This window comes from Ptychodera flava, chromosome 22 (genome assembly GCF_041260155.1).
Source record: "Ptychodera flava strain L36383 chromosome 22, AS_Pfla_20210202, whole genome shotgun sequence".
Lineage (NCBI taxonomy): Eukaryota > Metazoa > Hemichordata > Enteropneusta > Ptychoderidae > Ptychodera > Ptychodera flava.
Window position 1 is genome coordinate 1120821 of NC_091949.1, and position 27028 is coordinate 1147848.

The window sequence follows — 27028 nt, forward strand, 5'->3', positions numbered from 1 at the left end:
TTGCAACTCATCCCAATTTGAAGTAAAATGTACACACTGATCAAAACGTGACTTTTGCCCTAATGGTAATTTTTGCTGACTACTATGGCACTGCTGTCCAAATGCTCGATCCCTAAATATCTGACCATTTTTTTGGCTTCCTTCCTCTGCTATCCCATTAGGTACCACTATCTGATCTTTGACTTGTGCATCATGGTAAGGATTATACACCATACTATTATGACTACTGCTACCATTATCTGATATTTCATATCGTATGATGTCAGCTCTTAAACTTTCTTTCCCACACTTTAAGCTTCCACTCCTCTTCATCTTAGGTGATTTCAATATCTTTGGAGACTTAGGACAGGTGTACACTTGCTTTCCGAAGCGATTATCAGGTGGTATAGGTACACCTTGGAAGGGTTTCTTTCTGTCTATTGTGTTTAAATCTTCAAGGTCATTAATCCTCACTGATTCATTTGAACTGTTGGATGTACTGCTTTGCTGCCGAATCAAACTCAGAAATCTATCTCTGGACTTGCTTCTGGATGGACGTAGTTTAACCTTGTCAACAGAACTACTACTTGCAGATGATGATAATGATGTGCTATCAAAGCTCTCTCTTGACTTGTTGAATATTCTTGGCTGTGACCTTGATTTTCTCGCTTCTTTGCATGATGGACTAACTGTATTTGATACACATGTAACAGACTTTGCATCAGTAAAGATTGTTGAGGCCGGTGTTATAAGACTCTGGACCGTAGCCATTGAAATATCACCAGTTGTTTCTACTTTTGTGTCAGTTAGTTTTAGGTTTTGGCTGTTGTTCAAATACTTCCTCTCATCTTTGAACTTCCCTGAATCTGCAATTACAATACATTATGATAAGCAATAGGCTAAATGATGATAACAATTAATATGGAACAAAAATAGTATCATTAGCACTGATGCATGTGGCTTATATGGACTAGTAACATCTTTGGCCCCACACTGGTTTGTTTACAAAACCTACACAAAAACATGTAATTAGAATTAGAATTAGAATACTTTCTTGTCCATATAATGGAAAATCATCTGTCTATCACTGGCTGTAAAATACACGCAATAAAAATGCTAAAACGTCAGACAATAGACAGATTACAAGGACACTGCTGATCAACAGCACAACAGAACTGCTGATCAACAGCACAACAGAACTGCTGATCAACAGCACAACAGAGCTGCTGATCAACAGCACAACAGCAAGTTGGTATAAAAAAAAGTGGCTAAAAACTTCCAAAATAAGTTCAACTTATTCTGTAGCATTTAAAAAATACATATTGCTGATAGTGTGAAAGTGTGTTTGTCAAAATTTCTCCTAGCTCTTGGCACTTGATATCTACGCCCAAATGGAAGCTTTTGGAAACATGTATAAATGGATATGTGACATCATTACTAATTGAACATATTTTTCTTTTCATGGCATTGTTGCATAAAACCAACAGGGCAACTTGCTGTGTTCCTGTAACTTTGCTTGCCGTGTTGATTACACTACTAAATTTAATTTTATTCATTATGGTCAGACCTCCATACCATCTTATGATGTTTAAGCTTATCACCCTTTCTATTAGACTTGAAATATACATTGGCTGATGTTGAAGATTTTAAGCCTCCTTTGCAGAACTAGTCTTTGCTGTGATTCTGTGTTTTCCTGGAAACAGAGCTTGTTGTCAATGCCCATGCCAAGATATTTGAACAAACTCACAATCTCAACCTCCTCCTCATCAATAACAATTGCTTTAGGTGTTTTCCTTTCCCATCTGTTATCACACACCAATTCCTTTGTTTTTCAAACACTGAATTTGAGAAAACCTTGTTTGAATGAAGTAGTCGATAAATCTAAACAAAATATTGAGACAGAGTATTCTTGTCTTTCAATCAACCGACAAGAGCCACGTCATCTGCAAATTTTATAAATGTTAAGATCGAATTCTTGCATGTCATTTTATTGGTATAAATGAAGAACATTATACTGGGGTATAATGGGGTATACTGGATATACTTGGGGTGCACAGTATATAATTAAAATGCCCTCTACACTGATACACTGTAGTCAGTCATGTAAAAACTGATTCATTCATAGTACCTACAATGAATGTAATGATTGATATTCACGTTTAAAAAACACAGTAACAACAGATGTGGTTGAAGAGCATTGAATGCTAATGAAAAATCCATGGAAAGAACCTGTATATATGAACTTGCATTTGTGGATGACTTGTTATTAGATTAAAAAAGAGTCAGTTGCATCCTCAACTCCCCTAACTGCCCTGCCAGCAAACTGAACTGGATCTAATGATTGGTGACAGATGCAATTAATGGGTCACATACAAGTTGTTCTGAACATTTTGCTATGATCAATGTTAGGGCAACAGGGTGAAAATCACTCAGTGCTTTAGCTCCTTTCTTTTTGGGGACAGGGATAATGATAGAGGTTTTCCATAACCTAGTATGTGATTCAAATTGAACAAAGTATTGAATAACTGTGAGTAATTACAGGATTAAGCTGTTTGGCACATCATTTGAACATTCTCCCCTTTTCCATCTGGCCCTGGGGCTTTATGCATGTTTGGTCTGTGAAAACAACCCCTCAACTTCAAAACATGATTTGCTGAGAGTGTTACAGACCTGATCGCACTTTCTGGTAAAGATATTTTGATCAAAATGGGATAAAACTAGGGATTTTACATGAAATTGATAGACAGCTACAATAATAATAAATTATATATCAAAAGAAAGCTCTCTTCGAGACCAATTGATTGCATTTTGTTTGATGAAAATCGGTTCAGTACATGCAGAGATATGTCCTGTTGAATTTGAAAAAAACTTCCTCCTATTTAGAAATTATGCCATGGTAGACACCTGTAGTTATCATAACCACCAGGTGACCCCATTTTGAACATTGTTTGAGGAAACTAGAATTGCAATTTCTTGTGCTTTTTGCAATAACTCAAACATTTCTTATTGAAAATTGATGAAATTTTTGTGGATATTGCTGACGAAATGTTCAATGGTTTTTAATTTTTATAAATGAAAAAGGTTATTTAGAATGCTGTTTACAAGGTAAACAATAAAACAATACCTAAAACAATACCTGTAAAAAATCAAATGATACCTGTGACATTGATCGCTGTATGCATTATGTATTGTGAACATCAACAGAAATATGATAATAACATTCCATCATATTTACTTTGCATATATGAAAAAAGTTATTTAGATTTATATTTACAAGGTAAACAAATAAACAACAATACCTGTAAACAATCAAATGATACCTGTGACATTTTAGAACTTGATTTAAATTTAACAAAATATTTTTTTAGATTTTTCTTTAATTTGAACTTCGAATTTTTTTTAAAATTATTTTGTGTGATTACAACTTTTATTAAATGATTATGAAATATGTCTGATTAATGTAGATTTTAAGTTTAAAACAGAACTTTTCCAAAAAGTCAAAAAAACTTCGTTCTCAACCCTTTGTCAATGCCGTGTAAAACAGCAACACGCATTTACAGAATGAACAACTGCATTAAACTGGATGCAAAGTTAAGCTGCCCGGAAATAACATAGACCCTCGAACATGTCGAAGTCAGCGGTCCGAAATACAAACCAGTATAAATACAACTTTTTCAAAGTCCGGGACACCATCAATGAGGAAAGAACAAATTAATAATCTATGGCCTTGTTCTTCAGAGAGAACCAAAATAGTCCCCTTCTCGGGAACTAAAGATAGAAACTAAAATTTCAGTACAGAATCGGCAAAGTGTGGTGCTTGTGCGTATTCCTACACTGCAGTGCAGTGCTGGCTTGACAACTTCTCAGTGTCTATCGAAAAATATCACCGGAAGTCAAACTACTTCGAACAAGATAACGTTTGAAAGGGTAAAGTATATTTCTCTAGATCCTTGCGTTAGATAAGAAATCAGACAAATCTAGCTGCAAAATCATGAACGTCGGAACTCAGCTTAGACATCCTGACACAAAACATGCGCCGAAGCGCTTATTCGTACTTGTATGTGATTCCTGGGAGTGCCCAGATGTAAAGTTGGGGTGAAACCATACTCGCTAAAAAGGGCCTTAAGCATCATTTTTCGCATCGTCAGACTCGTAATTATTGCAGAATTACAATTAATATTTATCATAAAAGTAATTTTGGGGCCGAACGTTTAAGGAAATCAAGATTTTCTTTCAAAAAAACACAAACGAAACACAAAGTTTGATCACAGGTTGAGTTTTACTCGGCCGATTTTAACGTTTGCCCCCTCAAAATGAAGCCCATGATCTCTACTTTTGTACCAACCCAAAAAAATAGTGATGCGATCAGAATAAGTCATGCGGAGAGCCTATCAAAGAGGTATATGTTCGATCTCCTTCGCGGGACATTCAAGTTCACGGCACAACGCTCATAATGGACGCCAAAATCGCCGGTACGCGTGAGTTTGTAGTCGTGCTGCTTTGCCATTTATCGTACGTAGTACAAAAGTGAAAATTTCCCAAAATGAAGTTAAAATAATAATCTTCAACACTACAGTTTCATTTTCTCTGATTATTTGGTCTTTTTAAGAATTAACACGAAAGTTCGGACTAGACCTGCATCAAACGCGTACGTTCAACACAAATGTCACGTGACTAAAATCCCTAATAAAACTGGTTAAGATCATTGACCAACTTGACTTGATCTACAGACATGCAATGATGTTTCTGCTTTCTCCCTATCATATTATTCAAACCTTGCCAAGCTTGTCTGGTATTTCCATTACTTAATTTCTTCTTCTGTTAACTTTGTTTTTATAAGTAATTTTTGCCAATTTAGATTTAGTTTGAAATTCCCTATTTTTTGTTTTTACTTTGTTCAAAAGGTGCTGCAAAAAGGCATGTTTCTTTTTATTCAGACATATTTTGAACTATTTGGTGATCCCAAGTTCGCCATTAGGTTAAAAAATGTGCTGTTCTGATAACTCGACCTACCCTATTTTTTACCTACCGACCCTAGACTTTTTAAAGCTATCTAAACTCCAAAGTTAAGCAGATATGAACTGAAAATGCTCACGTGTTTCATTATATATTGCATTTATGTGCAAATTTGAACCTTTGCCACATGTTTGCAACTTAATTGAAAGTGTTATGATCAACATAATGAACAATATTCACCACAGATCAATTCTAAAGGTCATTAAGTATTCAAATATGTAATTAGCTGAAATAAAAATAATTAATTTCTTTGAGTACTGTCATTGTATCACCACTTAATATAGCACATCCCATGGTCAAGTCTTTCAAGCTATAAATGCCAAACTGTAAAAGCTTATTAGATATGCAAATTACAAATTAGCTGACATGGAAATGCAAAATGACTTTCGATATTGTTATAACCAGGTACAAGTCATTGACAATGACATAGTCCCCACTTGTAAAAGGAGTATTAGTCTTGATGGAGCAGGGAAATGTGGTCATTAAGAAGTATCACTGGAGTGTGTATGTTGAGATCTATGGGCACAATAGGTCTATGCCATTGTTCCCAATTTGAAAACACATTAGGCATGTCTAAGTTATGGTTCTAAATTGGGAAAAAAAAAAAAGATCAGAGCTCTAGCTGTATTGCCAGCCAAGAAATACATATGCGCGTTATAAAGGAGGTACAAGATGTGACATCTAAAGGTCTAATATCCTATCAAAATTGGAGGGTATAGAACTTGTGGTTACTGAGTTATGCATATATATGTATAATCAAGGTCAAAGGTCATCGAGGTCACATGACATTTTGGAAAAAAAAAATTGTATTGCAAATTAATCCCTATATGCCACAAATCAGACCTCTAGCTCTATTCGCTTGCTCAGAATTAGATATGTGCATAATTAATGAGGTAAAGCGTGTGTTGTCATAAGGTCTCCCATCCTACTAAATATAAAGAACATAGCACTTGTGGTTACTTATTTATTGACATAAACGTATATTTTAGGTAAAAGGTCATCGAGGCCACATGACATTTGGTCAAAAAATTTCTATCCTATAGTTATCCCTATATACCAAAAATCAGACATCCAGCTCTATTGGCTTGCTCATAATTAGATATGCACATAGTTATGAGGTACAGTATGTGGCGTCATAAGGTCTCCAATCATACCAAATATGAAGGGTGTAGCACTTGTAGTTACTGTGTTATGGACATATATGTATATTTGGGGTCAAAGGTGATCAAGGTCACGTGATATTTGGTCAAACAAATGTATCCCAAAGTTATCCCTATAAACCAAAAATCAGACCTCTAAGCTCTATTATTAAGCCAATAATTAGGTATTTCCATAATTAATGAGGTACAGGAAGTGGCTGGTCATGTGACATTTTGTCGAAAAACTTTGATCCAATAGTTATCCCTATGTACCAAAAACACATTCAAGTTGACAGCCAGTTAATTGGTCCCATTATGCACCAGTTTATCACATGACACATGAACACACAGACGGAAATTAATTGGCCAAAGCTTGACAGAAGGAAGTAAAAGTTGATGCCGCCAGACGGAAGTTAATTGGCCAAATCTTGACAGAAGGAAGTAAAAGTTGACGCCGCCATACTGGTTTTCAATTCTAATAGCTCCTCAGTATATAAAAGTGAGGAGGTAAAAATCAACCATGATCAGCAAAATCCACACAACAGCACTTGATTTGCTTCTGTTATCTTTTGTATGACAGTCAGTACCAGTGTTGCAGCCAGGAACTTTAAGGTAGCGACTCAGTTTCATTGTCACTTATTTTCAATCCTCATTTTCACAAAGAAGACGTGGTCACACACCCGACATGTGGTACTTTTTTTATCTGCTCGGTCACCGAAGAGTTCAGAAAATTTGTTAGTTTTTCAAAAACAGTGCGCATACGGCTGTTTTATTAAAAAACACGTGTTTTTTAGTTTTTTTACTCAAAAAAGTGTAAGTACAAATCTCCAATCGGCCTTGGTGATCTGTTTACGGCAATCGACGGCTGGGTATACTGGGCAAAAAACCGTGTCCCGGATTTTTGAAATTCGCTTTTGTTTTCGCACAATGCACCTTCAAAGTGTCAACTTGACGTTTTTTGCATAAATTATCGGCCTTTGTTCACGTTTGTCAGGATATCTTCACTTCCAGGCCCTTTATCGGAAATCTGAGACACGGTCTTTCAGATATATTCATTCACTGTCAACAGGTGAAAAATCAGGCTAGTCGGTCCAGGCGCCGCCGACTTATACTTATTTGAATAATGTACGCACTGCCAAAAACGGAACTGAGAAAATCGACGATTTGTGTAAACGACCTATGCGTCACACATTGTGACCAAGAAGTCCGACTCGCGCACTATTTTCTGCGAATTTTCTTATACCAGGAATAAGTTGAAGTATTTAGAGTCAGTTTTGGGAATTTTGAATATGTTTAGGATTGCAGATCGTGTGAAAATAGAAAGAAATTATACACTGAACTGGCAAATGCTTAGTGCCAGCAGTGGGTGGTATTTACACAACAAACACAGAGGGGTACTTAGCGATTTAATCCATTTTTGGAACGTTTAACTAGCATATTAACTGTATACTGTTAACTCAACGGTTACAATCTGGTTACCAGTGTTCACAGTCAAGACGAAGACGTCGAAACTTGTGTAAAAAAGTCTATCAGATCGAGACCTGTGTGCTGTCGTCGCGCGATCGCGTCGGGCATTCACTTGTTCTTGACTCAAGTTGTCTACTTCCTGTCTCGCGATCGGCAATTTATGCATGTTCTTTGTGAAAAGTGATTGTCGAGTTCATGTTATCGCCGACGCTGTGCGAACGGATGTCACTTGCTAGTTTTCCTACCTCAAGATGAGGCGAACACATGTAACTCTTGACAACATAAAATGTCTGTCGTATTTTCTTAGCTTTTGCACCGCACTGCAAACTTGTCGCCCTTCGTTACGACGGGAGAGATTGACTCGTGTTATTTTTTCAAACTTTATTTCTATGTGTTCTTGTACCGATTTTATCAAACTAATAATAATCACGCCGCAGCGTAAAACAGTGCAGGCTGTCATCGACAGCGTGTTCCGAGAGACAGAGTGTCGACAGTCTACAGTGGAGTCACTCGACTTGCGCAATATCAGAGCACACATAATTATTTCGGAGATTTTACTTTTAGTCAAACTTTCGATGACTGACCTCATATAGCAAAAATTGCTAGTTTCGGCACTTCTAGAAGTTGAGCCGGGTTTGTTTTACGTTCAGTGTTGAGGTCCAGCTAGCAGCTGTGGAGTCTGCGGGTAATAGGGCCGTTCACAGTTTACGTCACTGTTCTGTCATTAATATGCAAAAATAAATATTTGTCCGCATTTTTAGATTACGCTTTTGAAAATTACGCATGCAAGAACGACGAAAATACATCTCAGTGGGCGACTGCTAGTGTAACAGTGAATACTAACAAACATATTTACGACTCAGAGTACAAGCTGCAAAGACAGCCACGCATGCAACATTGATAAAATTTGTCCGCATTTCAAGCTGCGTGTCCGATGTCGCGCGCGTACAGCTATATTTAGTAACAAACCTGTGAACAAGGCTATTGATAAGTTTAGACAACACGTACACAATAATCATTTGTGAACCCTCGCAATTCACGTTTGACGTAATTTAATTTTTGGGTTATATTTAAAGAAAGAAAAGGCATGAAATAAAAAAATATTTGCATTTCGTTCCGAAAAATTAGCAGATCGGTGAACTTGCTCTTGTGAATCTACATTATGAGTGTATGAACTCCTGCACTGGCTTGGGAAACTCCTTGACATAAATGTCACTCGTTGTCGGGTACGGTGTTGTTCAAGGTTTGTCAGCAGACACGAAAAGACTGCACGATAGAAAACTCGAGTTTAAAAATACAAAATTAAAAGAACACGATACTAACACCAAGCATGTACAGCAAGAGTGATAAAATTATCGCAACTAACAGAAGTTTCATCTCGCTCAGGCTAATTTTTGGACTCGGGTATGCAATCAACATAGCCTAATATGTTCGAAAAGCAGCGTGTCAAATACTTTCATAGTTGTCTCCGTTATCGTCTGCGTCCTCGGCCAAATCTGACTCTTCACTGCATTCTTGATCGTTATTGCAGGGAGTATGAGCCAAAGTCGGACTGTTTTACATTGAAATCGACCTTTGCGCATGTTGCCGTCTTTTTCAGGTCCGCTTTTGTGGACCTCGCTTGCTTTTTCGACGGAATGGAGCGCGAGCGCCGGCTTTGGTCTGCTCGACGACGTGTTTGCCGTACCGATACATCATGCCACAGTCCCTCCCTGCCACAGTCCCTTTTGTGGAGGGACTGTGATCATGCGGAGTTCAAAACGCTGAGCATACCGGAACGTTGAAGCTAGCGCATGCACACTATACCGCAAAGGCTATACATAATCTATGCGTGTTTATCAAAGATATCGTGGTCGGTAATCGCGACCGTTAAGACAAAAAGGGAAATAATGGCACGCGGTGTAGCTGATAGTTTGCCATTTTAGTAATATTTCAGGAATTTCCCGGTACGATGTGACCCAACACCTTTCCCAAAAGAAAGACCACGTGTCAGTGGTTCGAAATTTGAAATAAAAAAAAAATTGCTAAAATTGACCTTTGAACCTGAGTCGCATCGTTAAGTCAGGGGACACTGTGTCCCAACTACAGTTTATTTTTGGGACATTTTGCACATTTTGGGGACAACATGCGTCTGTTATCAATCAAATTTTGTATTATTTCATAATAAATTAGTTTCTCTGAACAAAATTCAAGCTACAGGACCGCGTTGTTATATGCTTGAATTTCAGGCAATTGCCGCAGTATGCCATATCTGCTGCCAATCAGAGCTCAGATGGTCAAGCATATTGTGATATCAAGTGCAACGTTTTACTCTAAATAGCAAGCTCCGAAAGTATGTATTTAAAGTGTGAGTCTGGAAATAATTATGCAAAACACAGTCGACACACAAGTGCACCCCAGGTGACCCGCATGCACAGAACACAAGAATGAGGATAACGGGGTCCGTTCCGGGGACATTGTAGCAAGGGTGCATCCTGGCAGCAACACTGTAGGTACGATATGGAACTTGAACAACACAGTGAATAAGTATCCTGTAAATGTAATGGTATGGCTGCATCCACATGCAGCGATAGGATGCCTTTGTCTCTCACGCCTAATTTCCAACCTGTCCCATCCCTGAAAAATAGCGTCAAGGACACTGAAGCTCCTCAAATGTGAGGCCAGTTGAAGTAGTTGGTTGTTGGTAAGCAATAATTGACTTGGAGGCATGGGGTTGGGATACGGGATACACAAGATTTGTGTTAGATACATTTAATTGTATAAACGGCATGATTTGGCGCATTAATATAAAAATAAGTTGCATACATTAACACCAATCTATCCTGATGGAGTATGTGGCGGTTTATTATTAGGCGACTAGTAAAGTGAGTAAGCGCCATTTACTGAATTGGAATGCAGGAGAGCCACCGTAATTTCTCTGTCAGCACTCAAGTGAAAATTGCTTCATTATGTTTTTCAACATTTAAATTTGTAGTATACAAGTGAATTGCATTTTCACATTGATCTTCTTGACCAGAAAATTCATCAGCCTTTTGCTGAAGTAGGTTTATATCTTCTTGTGTATATTGGCCAACTCTGAGACGATTAATAATTCTGCAAAATGTTTACCATCTTTCTGTCTACACAGGTGCAATAGATAAATAAATATGCAAAAAAGATGAAAGGCTACAGTAGTATTTGTGAAATTGAGCTCAAAGGTCATCAAAGTCCTGTGACATTTTGTAAAAAAAATTGTATCCCATAGTTATCCCTATATACCAAAAATCAGACCTCTAGCTCTATTGGCTTGCCCAGAATTAGATATGTGCATAATTAATAAGGTACAGGATATGGCACCATACGGTCTCCCATCATACCAAATGTGAAGGGTGCAGTGTTCTCCCCAGAATGTTTTTACAAGAGGGCGAAGACGTGGTGCAAAGCACCACAAGCGACCGCTTAAGCCTTTGAAAACAGAGATTAAAATGGTGTATTTGGTGGAACTTGGGGAGTATTTTTTTCAGATTTTTTTCATATAAAAAATACCGCAATTATACGGTGTCGCTCAAATTTGATCAGAATTGGTACATACCAGTATGGGTACCAAAGATCAACAATAAATGTTGTTTCTATCTGTTCAGTGCAGGAAAATTCTACGTTGATGTTATGGCGATGATTTCTGCACAGTACAACCAGAAAAACAACAAGAAATACTTAAACAGAAAAACAAGAATGACAAAAGTAATTAGGTCTGAAACTTTAGGTACTGGAGGTCAACTTTAGCAACATGCATAGCAGAAAGGCAGCTAGCCCTCCTTAGTTTGACCACAGACGGTCTTCCTCCCCTCTACTGCATATGGTTTGAGCAGGTCTGTTAATATGTAACAGTTCAATGACAATGACAGGAAATGACTCAAGTCAGTGGAGTAAGCCTGTTTCAAGCCTGTTTCAGAATTTCGCTTTTTCTTACCTCATTTGCACATTTTTGACACTGATGTGTTCATTTGAACAAATTCACATCTCAACCCCTACATCTACCTGTACACCAAATACTGAGACGGTAGCTTTGGCGGTATGGGAGCCTTTGTGTGTGACGGACATACATCCGCACATACCCACAAATATACAGACATAGACACCACTTAGACTCACCATATAAGCTCTTTTTGGTATTATGTATAAAACCAAACATGAGCTAAAAACTCAAAGGAAAAGAAATCTGAGACAGTGTTCAACAACTTTTATTCCAGTTCACTGATTTCAATGAAGATTACATTTTTTGAAAACGAAAACATAGCGACAGACATAGGCTACATTTATTCATCGATGACAAAATTATCACCATAGCACTCGCGTGTTCTCATCCTCCGGCCGAGCCTAAAAATAGGTAGTTTTGCTTTGGGAAGGAATACACAACTTCAGTGTACTCTGCTGTCCTTGGTTCGGCTCAAGCTCCTTGGCATGTTTACTCAGCTAAGTCGGTTACCTAATGCACGGTCCCTATGGCGGGACGTGGCAAACGAGGCGTTACGGCCTGAGCCATGCAAATATGGCTGCCATCGATGAGTTGCACATGGGCTTATGATCTCGGATGACATCACAAACTCGCGAGATTTGCAAGATCGATGAGAATTACGTTTGCATCCTACAGGATCGACGATCACGCTTGCATTTTGCTTGTGAATCACTTTTTTTCCCGTATATTTTATTGTTTTATTTTTCAAGAAAAATAAATCTTTTTCATTTCTGGCAAGGGGGCGCTCGAAATTTACAAGAGGGCGCCACGCCCCTGTTACCTTATTAAGGGAGAACACTGGGGTGTAGCACTTGTGGTTATTGAGTTATGGCCATATATGTATATTTGGGTTCAAAGGTCAGCCAGGTCACATAATATTTTGTCAAAACAAATGTCTCTCATAGTTATCCCTATATACCAAAAATCAGACTTCCAGCTCTATTGACTGGCCCAAATTAGATACATGCATAATTAATGAGGTGCATCATCATTAGGCTCCCATCATACCAAATATGAAGGGTTGTAGCCCTTGTGATTACTGAGTTATGAAGAAATAGCTATATTTGAGGTCAAAGGTAATTTGAGGTCACGTGACATTTTGTCAAAAAAATTGTATTGCTAAGTTATCCCTATATACCAACCAGATATGAACTGAAAATGCTCACGTGTTTCATACAGTTATGTGTAAATTTGAACCTTTGCCACATGTTTGCAACTTCATTGAAAGTATTATGATCAACATAATGAACAATAATCACCGCCGATTAATTCTCAAAGGTCATGAAGTATACAGATATGTAATTAGCTGAAATAAAAATATTAAAGTTCTTTGACTGCTGTCATTGTATCACCATTTTACATAGCAAGTGTAATTACCGTTGGCCAAGTCTTTCAAGCCATATATGCCGAGCTGTGAAAGCTCATTAGATATGCAAATTGTAAATTAGCTGACATGAAAATGTGAAATGACTTTCGATATTGTTTTAACCAGGTATAATCATCAATGTTGTCATGTTTTGCCAACTTTGATCAAGTAAATCCCAGTATATATCCCTAATAAGCAAAGTTCATTAAATATGTAAATTAGGAATTGACTTAAGTAAAAATGCTTAATGATTGTCAATAATGTTGTATCATGGTATCTGCAATATATGTAGCAAGTTTTGTCAACTTGGTCAAGTCAATTCAGATATATATCTCTAATTAGGAAAGTTCATTAAACATGCCAATTAGGAATTGGCTGAAGAGAAATGCTTAATGACTTTCAATAATATTGTATTACAGTGTCTGAAATGTACATAGCGAGTTACATCAATTTTGATCAAGTCAATTCAGATGAATATCCCTAAGTATGAAAATTCATTAATATGCAAATTAGGAATTGGCTGAAGTAAAAATGTCTTTTGACTTTCAATAATGTTATATCACAGTATCTTTGATGTATATAGCAAGTTTCAATGACTAAAATCAAGTTAATTTAGATATATATCCCTAATTAGGAAAGTTCATTAAATATGCAAATTAGCAAATATCTTTCATGTCACCCTTAATGGTTCCCACTGCTGATGTATCCTTTCAAATCCTTACCTAACTTGATTAAAATCAGACCTCTAGCTCTATTGGCTGGCTCAGAATTAGATATGTGCATAATTAATTAGGTACAGGATGTGATGTCATAAGGTCTCCCATCATACCAAATATGGAGGGTGTAGCACTTAAAGTTACTCAGTTATGGCCATATATGTATATTTGAGGTCAAAGGTCATCGGGGTCACATGACATTTTGTCAAAAAAATTGTATTGCTAAGTTATCCCTATATACCAAAAATCAGACCTCCAGCTCTATTGGGCTGGCTCAGAATTAGATATGTGCATAATTAATAAGGTACAGGATGTGATGTCATAAGGTCTCCCATCATACCAAATATGAAGGGTGTAGCACTTGCGGTTACTTAGTTATGGCCATATATGTATATTTGAGGTCAAAGGTCATCGAGGTCACATGATATTTTGTCAAAAAAATTGTATTGCTAAGTTATCCCTATATACCAAAAATCAGACCTCTAGCTCTATTGGCTGGCTCAGAATTAGATATGTGCATAATTAATGAGGTACAGAATGTGGTGTCATAAGGTCTCCCATCATACCAGTATGAAGGGTGTAGCACTCGGGGTTACTTAGTTATGGCCATATATGTATATTTGAGGTCAAAGGTCATCGAGGTCACATGACATTTTGTCAAAAAAATTGTATTGCTAAGTTATCCCTATATACCAAAAATCAGACCTCTGGCTCTATTGGCTCGCTCAAAATTAGATATGCACATAATTAATGAGGAACAATATGTGGCGTCATAAGGTGTCCCATCATACCAAATATGAAGGTTGTAGCATTAGTGATTACTGAGTTATGGACAAATATGTATATTTGAGGTCAAAGGTCACCAAGGTCACATGACATTTTGTCAAAAAAATTGTATTGCTAAGTTATCCATATATACCAAAAATCAGACCTCTAGCTCTATTGGCTTGCTCAAAATTAGATATGCACATAATTAATGACGTACAATACGTGGCATCATAGGGTGTCCCATCATACCATATATGAAAGGTTTAGCACTTGTGGTTACGAGTTATGGACAATATGTATATTTGAGGTCAAAGGTCATGTGACATTTTGTGAAAGCGTCTGAGATATCTGCGTGAACGGATGGACTCACATGGATGGACTGACGGACTGACATGACCCAATCTATGAGCCCCCTGGACTTTATCTGTGGGGACTAAAAAACTGTGTCACTGCATCCTTTTTGCAATATGAATACGATGAGAAACTAAATTTTTATTTTTCTTGGCCTATACATGGGAGTCTATCGACTGCCTTATACATGGGAGTCTATGGACTGTCTTATACATGGGAGTCTATGGACTGCCTTATACATGGGAGTCTATGGACTGCCTTATACATGGGAGTCTATGGACTGCCTTATACATGGGAGTCTATGGATTGCCTTATACATGGGAGTCTATGGACTTCCTTATACATGGGAGTCTATGGACTGCCTTATACATGGGAGTCTATGGACTGCCTTAAACATGGGAGTCTATGGATTGCCTTATACATGGGAGTCTATGGACTGCCTTATACATGGGAGTCTATGGTTTGCCTTATACATGGGAGTCTATGGATTGCCTTATACATGGGAGTCTATGGACTGCCTTATACATGGGAGTCTATGGACTGCCTTATACATGGGAGTCTATGGTCTGCCTTATACATGGGAGTCTATGGTCTGCCTTATACATGGGAGTCTATGGTCTGCCTTATACATGGGAGTCTATGGTCTGCCTTATACATGGGAATCTATGGAGGCGAAAACTAAAAAGTCCTCTAACACGGCCAAATTTGATCGCATTGTGAAACAAATCAACGTGCATCTGTATGAGGTAGAGTACTATCCTTTTACCAAGTTTGAACGAAATCGCTCCATGCGTCTCTGAGATATCTGCGTGAATGAAAAAAGTCATAAAATATGCAAATGAGCAATTAATTAATAAGCCACACCCACCAAAATCTAATCAGATCTAAGTCTCATCATGATAATACCAAATACCAAATTGCATGACATTGGACCAAAGGGTTCTTAAGTTATGAGTGGAACAAAATCTGTCTACGGACGGACAGACAGACGGACAGACGGACGGACAGACGGACGGACGGACGGACGGACGGACGGACAGACGGACACACACACAGACATTGTGGCGACATAGGACACCTTTGGTGCTTCGCACCACGGTGTCCAAAAATTGTATTGCTAAGTTATCCCTATATACCAAAAATCAGACCTCTAGCTCACAGTACGTGGTTTATCCCATGATGCAACTCGATTCGTACACACAGAGATCGCCATTCTACCACCGAGGGCGCCATTACAAATATGACTAAAGCTGTCCCAAAATAGCCACCAGCTGAAAATTGAGGTCGAATGCGTACGCATGACTTTTATCCTCGTTCGCAAATACGTCAGAGTGATAGCCCGAAAGACGTACATTTTTCAGTTTTTTCCGGATCTTTATAGCATTTTTCTATCCAAAGATCCATATCATTGAAAATGACCGTTAACTTTCATATTTTTACCTTTTTAGGGATATTTTTAGCTATCTCTTCTTGGTTTTTTATCAATGATGCCTGGAAGAGTGCATACGCCATTGCCATGCTTGCTCCGAGTAAAAGTATGTTCTCAGATTTCTATGTGACCGATATTTGGAAATTTCAGCGCAATTATTTAGTGAAAAATGAGATTTTTAACGATATTTTGGCTATTTCTCGATTACAAACGTGGATTTTGAGAAATGATCAACATAGTATTGTCGTTCAACTAAATACGATTCCAACGATATACTGCTTGCCTATGTTGACCCCAAAATCGAGGAAGGAGATAGAGTTTGAAAACGGACAGGCACATCGGAATGAAAAATGTACTTTGCCATGTTATAATTTTGCTTTTGTATGCACATGCACTGTACTCAGGCTTACGCTCACTTGTGCCGGGATTAAAATCGTACGAGACACGGCGCTGAAACAAATACAAATGACACGGCTGTATCTGTGTATTGTGTACCGGTATTAATCATGTAATTTCTCGATCGCACGAAATATGAATCGATGTTCATTTTTGCATGGTCCTTGAACTGTAAAGGCTAGAACAGGCAGGAACGTGGCTTTGCATTGCCAACTGTTGACAAAACCTTTTTGTTACGACGCCTTTATAAGGTTGCCGGTCTTCTGCCGGGGACCGGCTGATGTAAACAACTCTGGCCGTACGTAAAACTACAAAGGCGCTACGCAGCTCACAGGATACTGAAATGTTTACAGAATTTTCACGATCGCTTGTTGAAAATTGCGGCCTATTAAACGTTCACAACCGGCGTCACTTTGCTGGTTTGGAAGGGGTGTCGATTCAGTGCAGCTTGCGTTTGCCGAAATGTGTTTCTGTCACCGCGTAGGCACAGAGCTGACAAGTAACTCGGTAAATGCATGCTATGAATGTATCAGACTTCGCCGCATTTGTGCTAAAAGTTCCAACTTTATATCTATTGAAACCACAAAAACCGTGTCGTACAAGTCTCTGGCCGATGGTAAATACATACACGTGCGTACAAGAAAAACTTTCCACTGTCAGTGTAAATATTTTCAAGGCGCGGCGATCGCAATAGCCCTGATGACTTTGGCTGCATGTACTCAACTATTGTATCGTGTTTCTATGGGTGCATTACGCGCAATGCGGATAACGGGCAGGCTGATCTCCGTGTGTACAAATCGCATTGCATCATGGGTACTTTCACGTACCGTGTACAGCTCTATTGGCTAGCTCAGAATTAGAAATGCACATAATAAATGAGTTGCAGGAAGATGCCAAGGTCAAAGGTGAAGTGGAATCCCCAAAATTGTGGAGAGCAATTTGGTCCCCTACTGGCCATTGTCCAATAGACGCTGGGTGTCTTGGACTTTAACATAGGCCAGAATAAGCCATTGCCATAGCTTAGCTGCATAGGTATAGGGGAGGTCAAAGGTCATAGAAAAATCAGAAAAATAATACTTTAAAAATCTTTTTCTCAAAATCGGCAAGACCTGTGACTTTGATATTTGCATGAAGGAGCAAGGCTATAAGGTCTAACCAGGGTTAGGTTGGTAGCGGGTCGAGTTGACTGGGGTCGAGTTGGTTAGGGGTCGAGATGTCCAGAAACCATGGTCATCATGCTTCCCATAGACTACCATGTATCAGAAAAATTAAAACTGTGATAACTTCATTAATATGCAAGCCACGCCCACCAAAACCTTTTCAGTTCTAGCCATTTGAATTCTGAAGATGTCTACCAAATTTGACTGAAATACGTTCAGCCGTTTTTGAGATAATGGGGATACAGACACACGGACACACAGACACACAGACACACAGACACACAGACATGGCTAAACCATATGCTCACGTGTGTGAACACGTGAGCAAAAAATTAGACCTCCAGCTCTATAAGCTGGCTCAGAATTAGATAAGCGCATAATTAATGATGTACAGGTTGTGGCGTCATAAGGTTTCCCATCATACAAAATATGAAGGGTGTAGCCCTTGTGGTTACTGAGTTATGGACATATATGTATATTGGGGTCAAAGGTCATCAAGGTCACGTGATATTTTGTCAAAAGAATTGTATCCCATACCAAAAATCAGAACTATAGCTCTATTATTAAGCCCAGAATTAGGTATGTGCATAATTAACGCAGGAAGTGGCTGGTTATGTGACATTTTGTCGAAAAACTTTGCTCCCATAGTTTTCTCTATGTACCAAAACACATTGAAGTTGACAGCCAGTTAGACTGAAATCCGATCAAGCTGCAAAATTTAATTAGCCAAGGTATTGTGTATCAGCGATTTTTACGACATGAACAGCTGGGCTTAGTGTGGTCTTGTTTATATCTTTAATCAGCTACACCTCTCAGTTACACTTCACACCAGGGCCACTCCACTGTACGCCAGACAGAGAAACATATAAACAAATCACTACACTTTGCAATGTCATGTAGGTCATGTCAAGTATCTTTCTTTTTATTTGTGATGAACAAATGAGCTTGAAAGTTCAGGAAGGTTTTGAAATTTTCGCTTGTCCAGTCTCAGTGAATCTACATATTAAACAATTTTGGAAATTCTGACAATTGGACACAATGATAAGTTATCTGTTGCTTACAAAGGTCTAATCATTGCAATCCTATTTCTTACAGATGAATCGAATCGTGAAATACTGTAAGGGAACATTCTCATCACAGTATACCTCAAAAACAGAACGAAAGTGAAAGTACTAGAGCTGTTACAACCTTAAAAATACCTTAAAGCTAAAAATAGAAATAATAGTGAAAAATTTGTCTAAATGGTATAAATGAAATGAGCTACAAGTAATAGAACACATGATAATCATGTTTGCAAGTGTTTCAGTGAAAAGGATGCCTTGCAACAAACTGTCTTTTTTTATGTTTTATTAAAATCGTTATGTTGAAAAGGTTCTTGCAGTGCACCATTGAGTCAAATCAGGAACTCCACGAATACATTTACAAATGTATTTTGAACATGTAAGTTTATATGATTCTGGTCCAGCCGGTCAATTCCCAAAGCTACCTGAACTTTCACGCTCACTTGTTCATCACAAATAAAAATGAAAGATACATGTCATTGCAAGTGTGGTGATTTGTTTATGTTTCTCTGTCTGACATTCATGGAGTGGCCCTGGTGTGTTGTGTAACTGAGAGCATGTAGCTGATTAAAGATGTAAACAAGACCACATCAAGCCCTGCTGTGTTAATGTTGTAAAAATCACAGATACACATCTAGGGAAGCTAGTTGGCCAAATCTTGACAGAAGGAAGTCTTGACAGAAGGAAGTAAAAGTTGACGCCGCCATTTCTAGTTTTCAATTCTAATAGCTCCTCAGTATATAAAACTGAGGAGCTAAAAATAGTTTGGTCTTATATTTATAATGTTAATAATTTCTGTATTTGTTAAAATGTGCGCATCTCAAAAACTTTTGATCATAAACATTTTCATTGTTTTTTATAGCTGACCAGTCAGTTAAACTGTTTACTCTGAATATTTGTGCATTTTTCCTCAGTATTTGACATTTTCAGAATATCTTCTTATTCAATTTGTCATTTCCTAAAAGTTAAAATGCTTCTTTGTGTTGGTCAAGCTTTCCACAGGCAGTAAATCAAACAAGCATCAAATGTGGTACTTCATATAGGAAGGTCTGCCTCTAGAGGGCGGGCATCATGAACGGTGTTTGTTAGTTATTTCCTCCACACAACCTTCTACAGAATGTTACTCCTATATAGTAAAATTTTTCCTGTTGCACGATTGTCATCTCATTTCTTATTTTGCCTAGTTCTAGCGCTACAGGTCAAAGAACTGCATGAGTTTGGGGGCCCCAGGTTCTCTACAATTTCAGGAATATGGTGGTATACAAATTATTTGATAAAAATCCCGAATTTTGACTAAAAACGCGATTCTTTAAACTCCCGTTTAAGTCTCGTGAGAGAAATGAAAATTTAAATATTCCATCAGTCGTTGGTACCCCAGTTGGAGGTTCCGGTGGTGAATGGTTTATTAAAGTGATTTTTTGCAAAATAAAATTGCAGTCGGTAGCCCTTAATTTGTTTATCATTAAATTTACACACTTTCATGCGCCAATTTCTTCAATTTCCAGCAGAAATTCCACTTTTCTGTATTTTTTACTCAGTCGGTCGCGTGTGTGATTGACACTCTTCCATTTATGCTTGACACCATTTTCGAACGCCATTGATATGTGACCCCCGTCGTTTACCCTATGCAATTCTTTGGTTTTACGATGCCGAACGAAAACAAATAAATGGCTTAGAATTGGCACATCTTGATTCATTTAACCTCTAAGGTATATTGCAAATTTGTATGTTTATCATTATTTCGCAGATTGAATGAAGATTACCTGCGCCTAACGACGAAAAGTATAACACTCGACATGGTACGAGTGTATCGGTGTATGAAAGTGTTGTAAATTTAATGATAAACAAATTAGGGGCTACCGACTGCAATTTTATTTTGCAAAAAATCACTTTAATAAACCATTCACCACCGGAACCTCCAACTGGGGTACCAACTAACACTTGAAACTTGACATTAACTCTGAGAAAAGAATTGGTGCAAAAATAGCCTTTCCAACCACCTTAACCTTACTACCATCTACATACATGGCAAACAGCTTGGGCGAAAGGATACTACCTTGACGAACACCGTTAGTTACCCCAAAAGAGTTAGAAACTGCAGATGCCCAGCGAACAAAAAAACATTGGTTACTGTACCAGTATTGTAAAATACGAATAATAAAAAGAGGTATCTTACTGTTGATCAATTTTCTAAACAATGTCCAGTGGTTTACCCTGTCAAAAGCTTTCGTTGCGTCCATGAAACACAGATACACTGGCGAGTTATGCCTTTTATAAAAATCTACAATTTCTTTGAGCACGAAAATACACATATCAGTAGAGTGGTTACTTTTAAAACCAAACTGTAAATTGCTGGTATCTAAAAGTGAATCAATACGAGAAAGAACACAGAGTTCAAATACCTTCGAAATGGCCGTCACAATTGCAATGGGTCTATAATTATCCACAGAAGTAACATCCTTAGATTTGTCCTTCACGACGGGACAAATGATCGCATGCATTAAAGTCTCGGGTAAATATCCATGTGTAAAAAATTCAGTAAAGCATAGACTCAATAAAACGCTAAGGATTGAACAAGCATAAATAAGATGTTCAGCTGCAATACCATCATTACCCAATGCCTTTCCCTTTTCTAGCTTATTGATACACCCTTTTACTTCATTTGCAGTAACCACCATCGCATTGTGGAAACCAGTATCATTTAATGTTGATAATACAAAACTTTTATCACGACAGTTCGAAACAGAATTAAGCAATTTTTCATAATGTTGTTTCCACATATCAGCAACGTTCTCATGACCAGTGCACCCACCTACACTAGTCGGAAGCGAAGATAGACAACCACGAGTGGTGTGAACAGAATGCCAAAACTTACGTGAGCCCCCTGCGTTAAGTTGTTAGCCAAAGCATCGGCTTTGGCTTGATTTTCATTCCTTTTACACGCCCGTAAAAAAGATTTAAATTTTGCACGCGTTTTGCGCATAAGATCAAAACGCGGACCATACCTAGGCTTACCATTGGAGGCCCATAACTTAAATGCATCACGAGCGGCACTGTGGAACTCGCGCACATGTTCATTCCACCCTGGAATAGCTTTAAACCCATGACTGTCTGCTTTCGAAATAGGGATACAGTTCTGAGCAGCTGATTTAAGACAAATAACAATATTCAAATACAATGAGTTCAGATTGCGAAGGTGCTCAACGTTCTTACAATTAGGATCTCGACACGCGAGAGAATTGCTGGGGATTGCCACTCTACGGAGTAAGCAATCGGTTATATATTCATAGGCAGACAGATTCCTAGGCGTTGCTTTACTCCAATTAGGTTTTGCATGAGAATTGGTCATGTTCTGTCGAATTGGGTCAGTATGAACAAGCTCAATAATATCAATATTTACACAAAGAGGAAAATGATCGGATGACATACAATCATACATGATACCAATGTCAGAAATAGCATTATGCACTGCATGGGTGCTCAGAATATGATCCAACCAACCAGTACTACCATGCGCCTCACTAATAAATGTAAAGTTTTCATCGAATCTACAAGCTTTTCAGCATCAGAGATATGCAAATTATTTCAATACAAAAAGTATCAAGCTCACTCGCAAAAAACGTACCGAATGGCATTAAAATCGCCAAGAATGATAACATTCGTAGTGTCAACCTCATCAATAATACGTTTGATTTTTGCCAAATAACTCATATAACTATCATAGTTTTCTCTATAACAGGTCGGAAGATACGCACAAACAATAAATAGCTTTCTGGAGGATGTAACTATTTCAGCACCTAAAAGTCTCGTATCGTTGAGGTATTTAATCGTGAAAATTTGTCCCAAGGACTTACGCCATATGAAGGCAACGCCACCGAACGGCCGCGCGACTGCGAATTCCACAGTTGTCATTGATAGCAGAAACACCACATGCGTTAAAGTCCTTGTGAATTCTCGAAAGAAGAGGCAGTTCGCTTCCGTCAGCCAGTGTTCTTGCACAAGAATAATATCATGATCTTTACAAAGGGTCCTAATCGCGTCAATGGATGACTTTATTCCACGGCAGTTATAAGATGAAAGACGTAATGTCATAAATTAATAATATCTGCGGACGAGAATTCCAGTTGGCCATATTGCCAGGTCAGTATGTAGAATTTCAAGCAGAACATATAAAATGAACGAAAGTTTCAGGATGGGTTTGGAAAATTGGTAGGTTGGATTACCTACTGAGTATACATGTAAACTTAGTTGTTACTATCAGTTGCCAACAAAAATATATATATATATATATATACTACCGGCTCTACGCTCCTACAATGTAAGTTTTACCACTGTAAATAGTGTATTTCCTTATCAGTTCATCTTCTTTATTTTTGCAACTATTATATTGCATATTGTATCCATTAATTTAGCAACCACTATACTGTATTCATTTTTACCACTTCTGTACGGCTTTCACAAATAGCTTTGTTATCGTTGTATTTACGCTTTGAATATGTTTTCTTTCATTTGTTTAGTGCCCTGAAGAAGGACCCCCGTGTGGGTTCGAAACGTCGGCTTTATAAATAAAAGGAGTCAATGTACAACCAGAGACTGAGAGTGACTTGTTTATTTAACAAACTCGATTACGGTATGACCTATTCAAGTCCAAGTCTCCAGACCCGCTGGTGTTGCTATACCCTGGTTGGACTGATACTGGTATTCAAAGCAAACTCAAAAATATATGACAGAAAGTCATTGTCATAAAATTAGGTTTTAGTTAATTGATCAGTTTTCAACTGATCAAGTATACTATTAGGCCTATAAGCCTTACATGTAAAAATTTAACTCACAAAACAAAAATACCGCAATTATACGGTGTCGCTCATATTTGATCAGAATTGGTATATACCAGTACGGTACCAAAGATCAATAAATATTGTTTCTATCTGTTCAGTGGAGGAAAGTTGATGTTATGACGATGATTCTGCACAGTACAACCAGAAAACAACAAGAGATATTTAAACCAGAAAAAAGAATGACAAAAGTAAATAAGGTCTGAAACTTTAGGTACTGGATGTCAACTTTAGCAACATGCACAGCACTGCAGCTAGCCCTCCTTAGTTTGAACATAGACAGTCTCCCCCCCCCCTCCCCACTGTCTATGGTTTGAGCAGGTCTGTTAATATGTAACAGTTCATAAACAATGACAGGAAATGACTCAAGCCTGTTTCAGTCACTGGCATGCCATCACTCCTGCACATTTGCAGGATTTCCCTTTTTCTTACCTCATTTGCACATTTTTGACACTGACATGTTCATTTGAACAAATTCACATATCTCAACCCCTGCATCTACCTGTACACCAAATACTGAGATTGTAGCTTTGGCGGTATGGGAGCCTTTGTGCATGACGGACATACATTCTCATATACATACCAACAAACATACAGACTTACACAGACGCCACCGACTCATCATATAAGCTCTTTTTGGTATTTATATACAAAACCAAATATGAGTTAAAGGGGAAGTTCACCAAGGATGATTTTTACATATGTGGTAGCTCTGTGGTCATTTACCCCAGAAAAGCTATTTTCACCATTTATAACTCGCCCGATTTTCTACGAAAATGATAAAAATAGTACAGGAAGTTGCCATGTAATTTGAATCATGGGAAAAAAGCCCCAAGCTTGGAGCTTGCATCATGTGATATGGAAGGGACCATCTTCGGATGGGTATGGCCCCCACATTGTCCACTCACAGTAATACAGTAGTAAACAGCAACACAAAATGACAGTGGACAGTTTATTATAAGTGATTCACCGTTTATGCAAGGATACTCAGTATAAACAAAAGTTATGTAAATACGCACAGCCTGGTTTAAGCATGAGTGAGTGGACAATGCCATACCCATGGGAAAATGGTGCCTTCCATATCACATGATGCAAGCTCCAAGCTTGGCGCTTTTTTCCCATGATTCAAATTACATGGGCAACTTCCTGTACTATTTCTATAGGTTTTTGTAAAAATCGTGCAAGTTATAAATGGCGAAAATAGCTTTTCCGGGGTAAGTGACCACAAAGCTAGCATATATGTAAAAATCATCCTTGGTGAACTTCCCCTTTAAATAACGATGATAAAGCAAATATTGAATGAGGGAAAGTTCTGACATATTTCCACAAAGCTATCCAGGATAGACCTCTGAATTGTCGTTTGTTGACAGTTATAATTTTTAACACTTCTGTACAGTTATAAGTTTCATCAATTCATTTCAGGTCATAAATTCAACACTTGACTCATTCCTTTATCAATGACTCGCACTATCCTACCTCATTTGCACCAGGATGACATGGTGGTGTTTATCGAGAGCGAGCATGACATCGTTCAACATGCGTATAAGTGCAGTTTCGGTGCCGTGCCCCTCGCGATAAGCAGACTGAAAACGACCATACAGAGAATTTCAGACAGATAGCGATTTAAACGAAAAAAGGCACACTTCTCAAAAAATTTGTCCAGAAAACTACAATTTGATACAGGACGATAGTTTTTCATTGTGTTACAAAATTCTACTGGGTAGGTTACGCTCTCGGTTTGGTATTCAAGGGGTTGCTTTAAAATGGTTTGAATCCTTTCTGAAAGGTAGAACACAACAGGTCTCTGTCAAGTCAATGTTATCTAACAAATGCATTGTAAAGTATGGTGTACCTCAGGGTTCAGTATTGTCTCCTGTCTTGTTTGCTTTGTATATGACTCCGATTGAGGATATCATCACGCGTCATGGCTTAAATTCTGTTATATATGCAGATGATTCTGGATTGTACATTGCTTGTGATATCCTTACCAGCTCCACTATTGTTCAGCGTATAGAAGCATGCATTGATGAAATTCGTAATGGATGATGTCCAATAAGTTGGCACTTAATGACGGGAAGACAGAGGTTGTCTGGTTTACACCCCGAAATTGTACGGTTGGTTCACAATTTGGTTCTATGAATGTACAAATAGGTGAGGCCACGATTTCGCCATCCACTGTTGTATGTGACCTTGGCGTTATTACTTGACTCGTTCGGTCTCATGGACGAGCATATTCGCTATGTTTGTAGGGTGGCATCTCATTCACTTTGGCGGATAAGTAAAATTAGAAAATTATTAGACCAGCCCAGTGCTGAAAAATTGGTTCACGCTTTTGTCACATCGAAGTTAGATTATTGTAACAGTCTACTTTTTGGCCTACCCGCATATAAATTGAGCAAGCTTCAACACATTCAGAACTCTGCTGCTCGTTTGGTAACTGGACGGAAGATGGGCCGTAACATTGATGTGACAAGGAGTTACATTGGCTTCCAGTAGAAGAACGAATCCGTTTTAAATTCTTTGCTTGGTTTTTAAAATTGTCCATCTAGATGAATCCGTTCCAAATTACTTATCATAACTAGTGACAATTGATAACCCAGTACATAATACGAGAAGGAGTGTCGGTGTAAAATTGAATCCCTTTTCTGTCAAAGATCACGGGAAACAACTTTCTAGAACATATGGTGACAGAGCTTTTAGCGTGTATGCCCCTAAACTGTGGAATAGTTTGCCGCCTGAACTTAGGATGATAGAGAAATTCGCTCTTTTTAAGACGTCTCTTAAAACCATTATTTTTCGTCAATGCTACTGTTGACTTGGATATAATTTTTACCTGCATGTTTTATAGTTTATTTATTTTTTATCGATTTTAGTGAAATTTTTTAAAATACTTTCTTTACTGTTTTTAGGTAGGTTCCTTTAGTCTAGCTTTTAGCTTGCTTGATTTTATCGATTGTTTTTAATTACACTCTTTCCTCTGTGAGTTAATTTTGTATTTCTGCGTTTATTTAGTTCTTCCAGTAATTTTCTGTAATGTACAGACCACTGAGACAAGGTGTGTAGTGGTCTTTAAACAATAAATTATTATTATTATTATTATTATTATCCTCTGCATAATTCATTCTTCAATAGAATTTAGTTGTGGCACCTCCACTATCTAAAAACAATTTATGGCACCTTCAAGAACCAGAAAACGCACAAGCAAAGAGTTTGTTTGTTATGATAAAATTTCAAATACTACATTTGTGAATGAATACAAATGAATGCAGGCAAAAATAAGTAGATATCAATAATTATTGATACCAGAAATAGACTAGTGTTTCCAGAAATACCAAGTGTACAAATATGTGT

The 27028-nt window shown here is 37.9% G+C and overlaps 1 protein-coding gene across 2 annotated transcripts in view; it reads right to left on the bottom strand.

Annotated features, from left to right (window-relative positions):
- The window catches only part of LOC139122441 (serine-rich adhesin for platelets-like), a 202680-nt gene that overhangs the window by 51515 nt on the left and 124137 nt on the right, over nucleotides 1-27028 (bottom strand). For both annotated transcript variants that reach the window (XM_070687814.1, XM_070687815.1), the window contains one exon: nucleotides 1-845. This exon is cut by the window's left edge and continues 1243 nt beyond it. In XM_070687814.1, the coding sequence (XP_070543915.1) occupies nucleotides 1-845 (845 nt within the window). The remainder of the gene's footprint in view (nucleotides 846-27028) is intronic.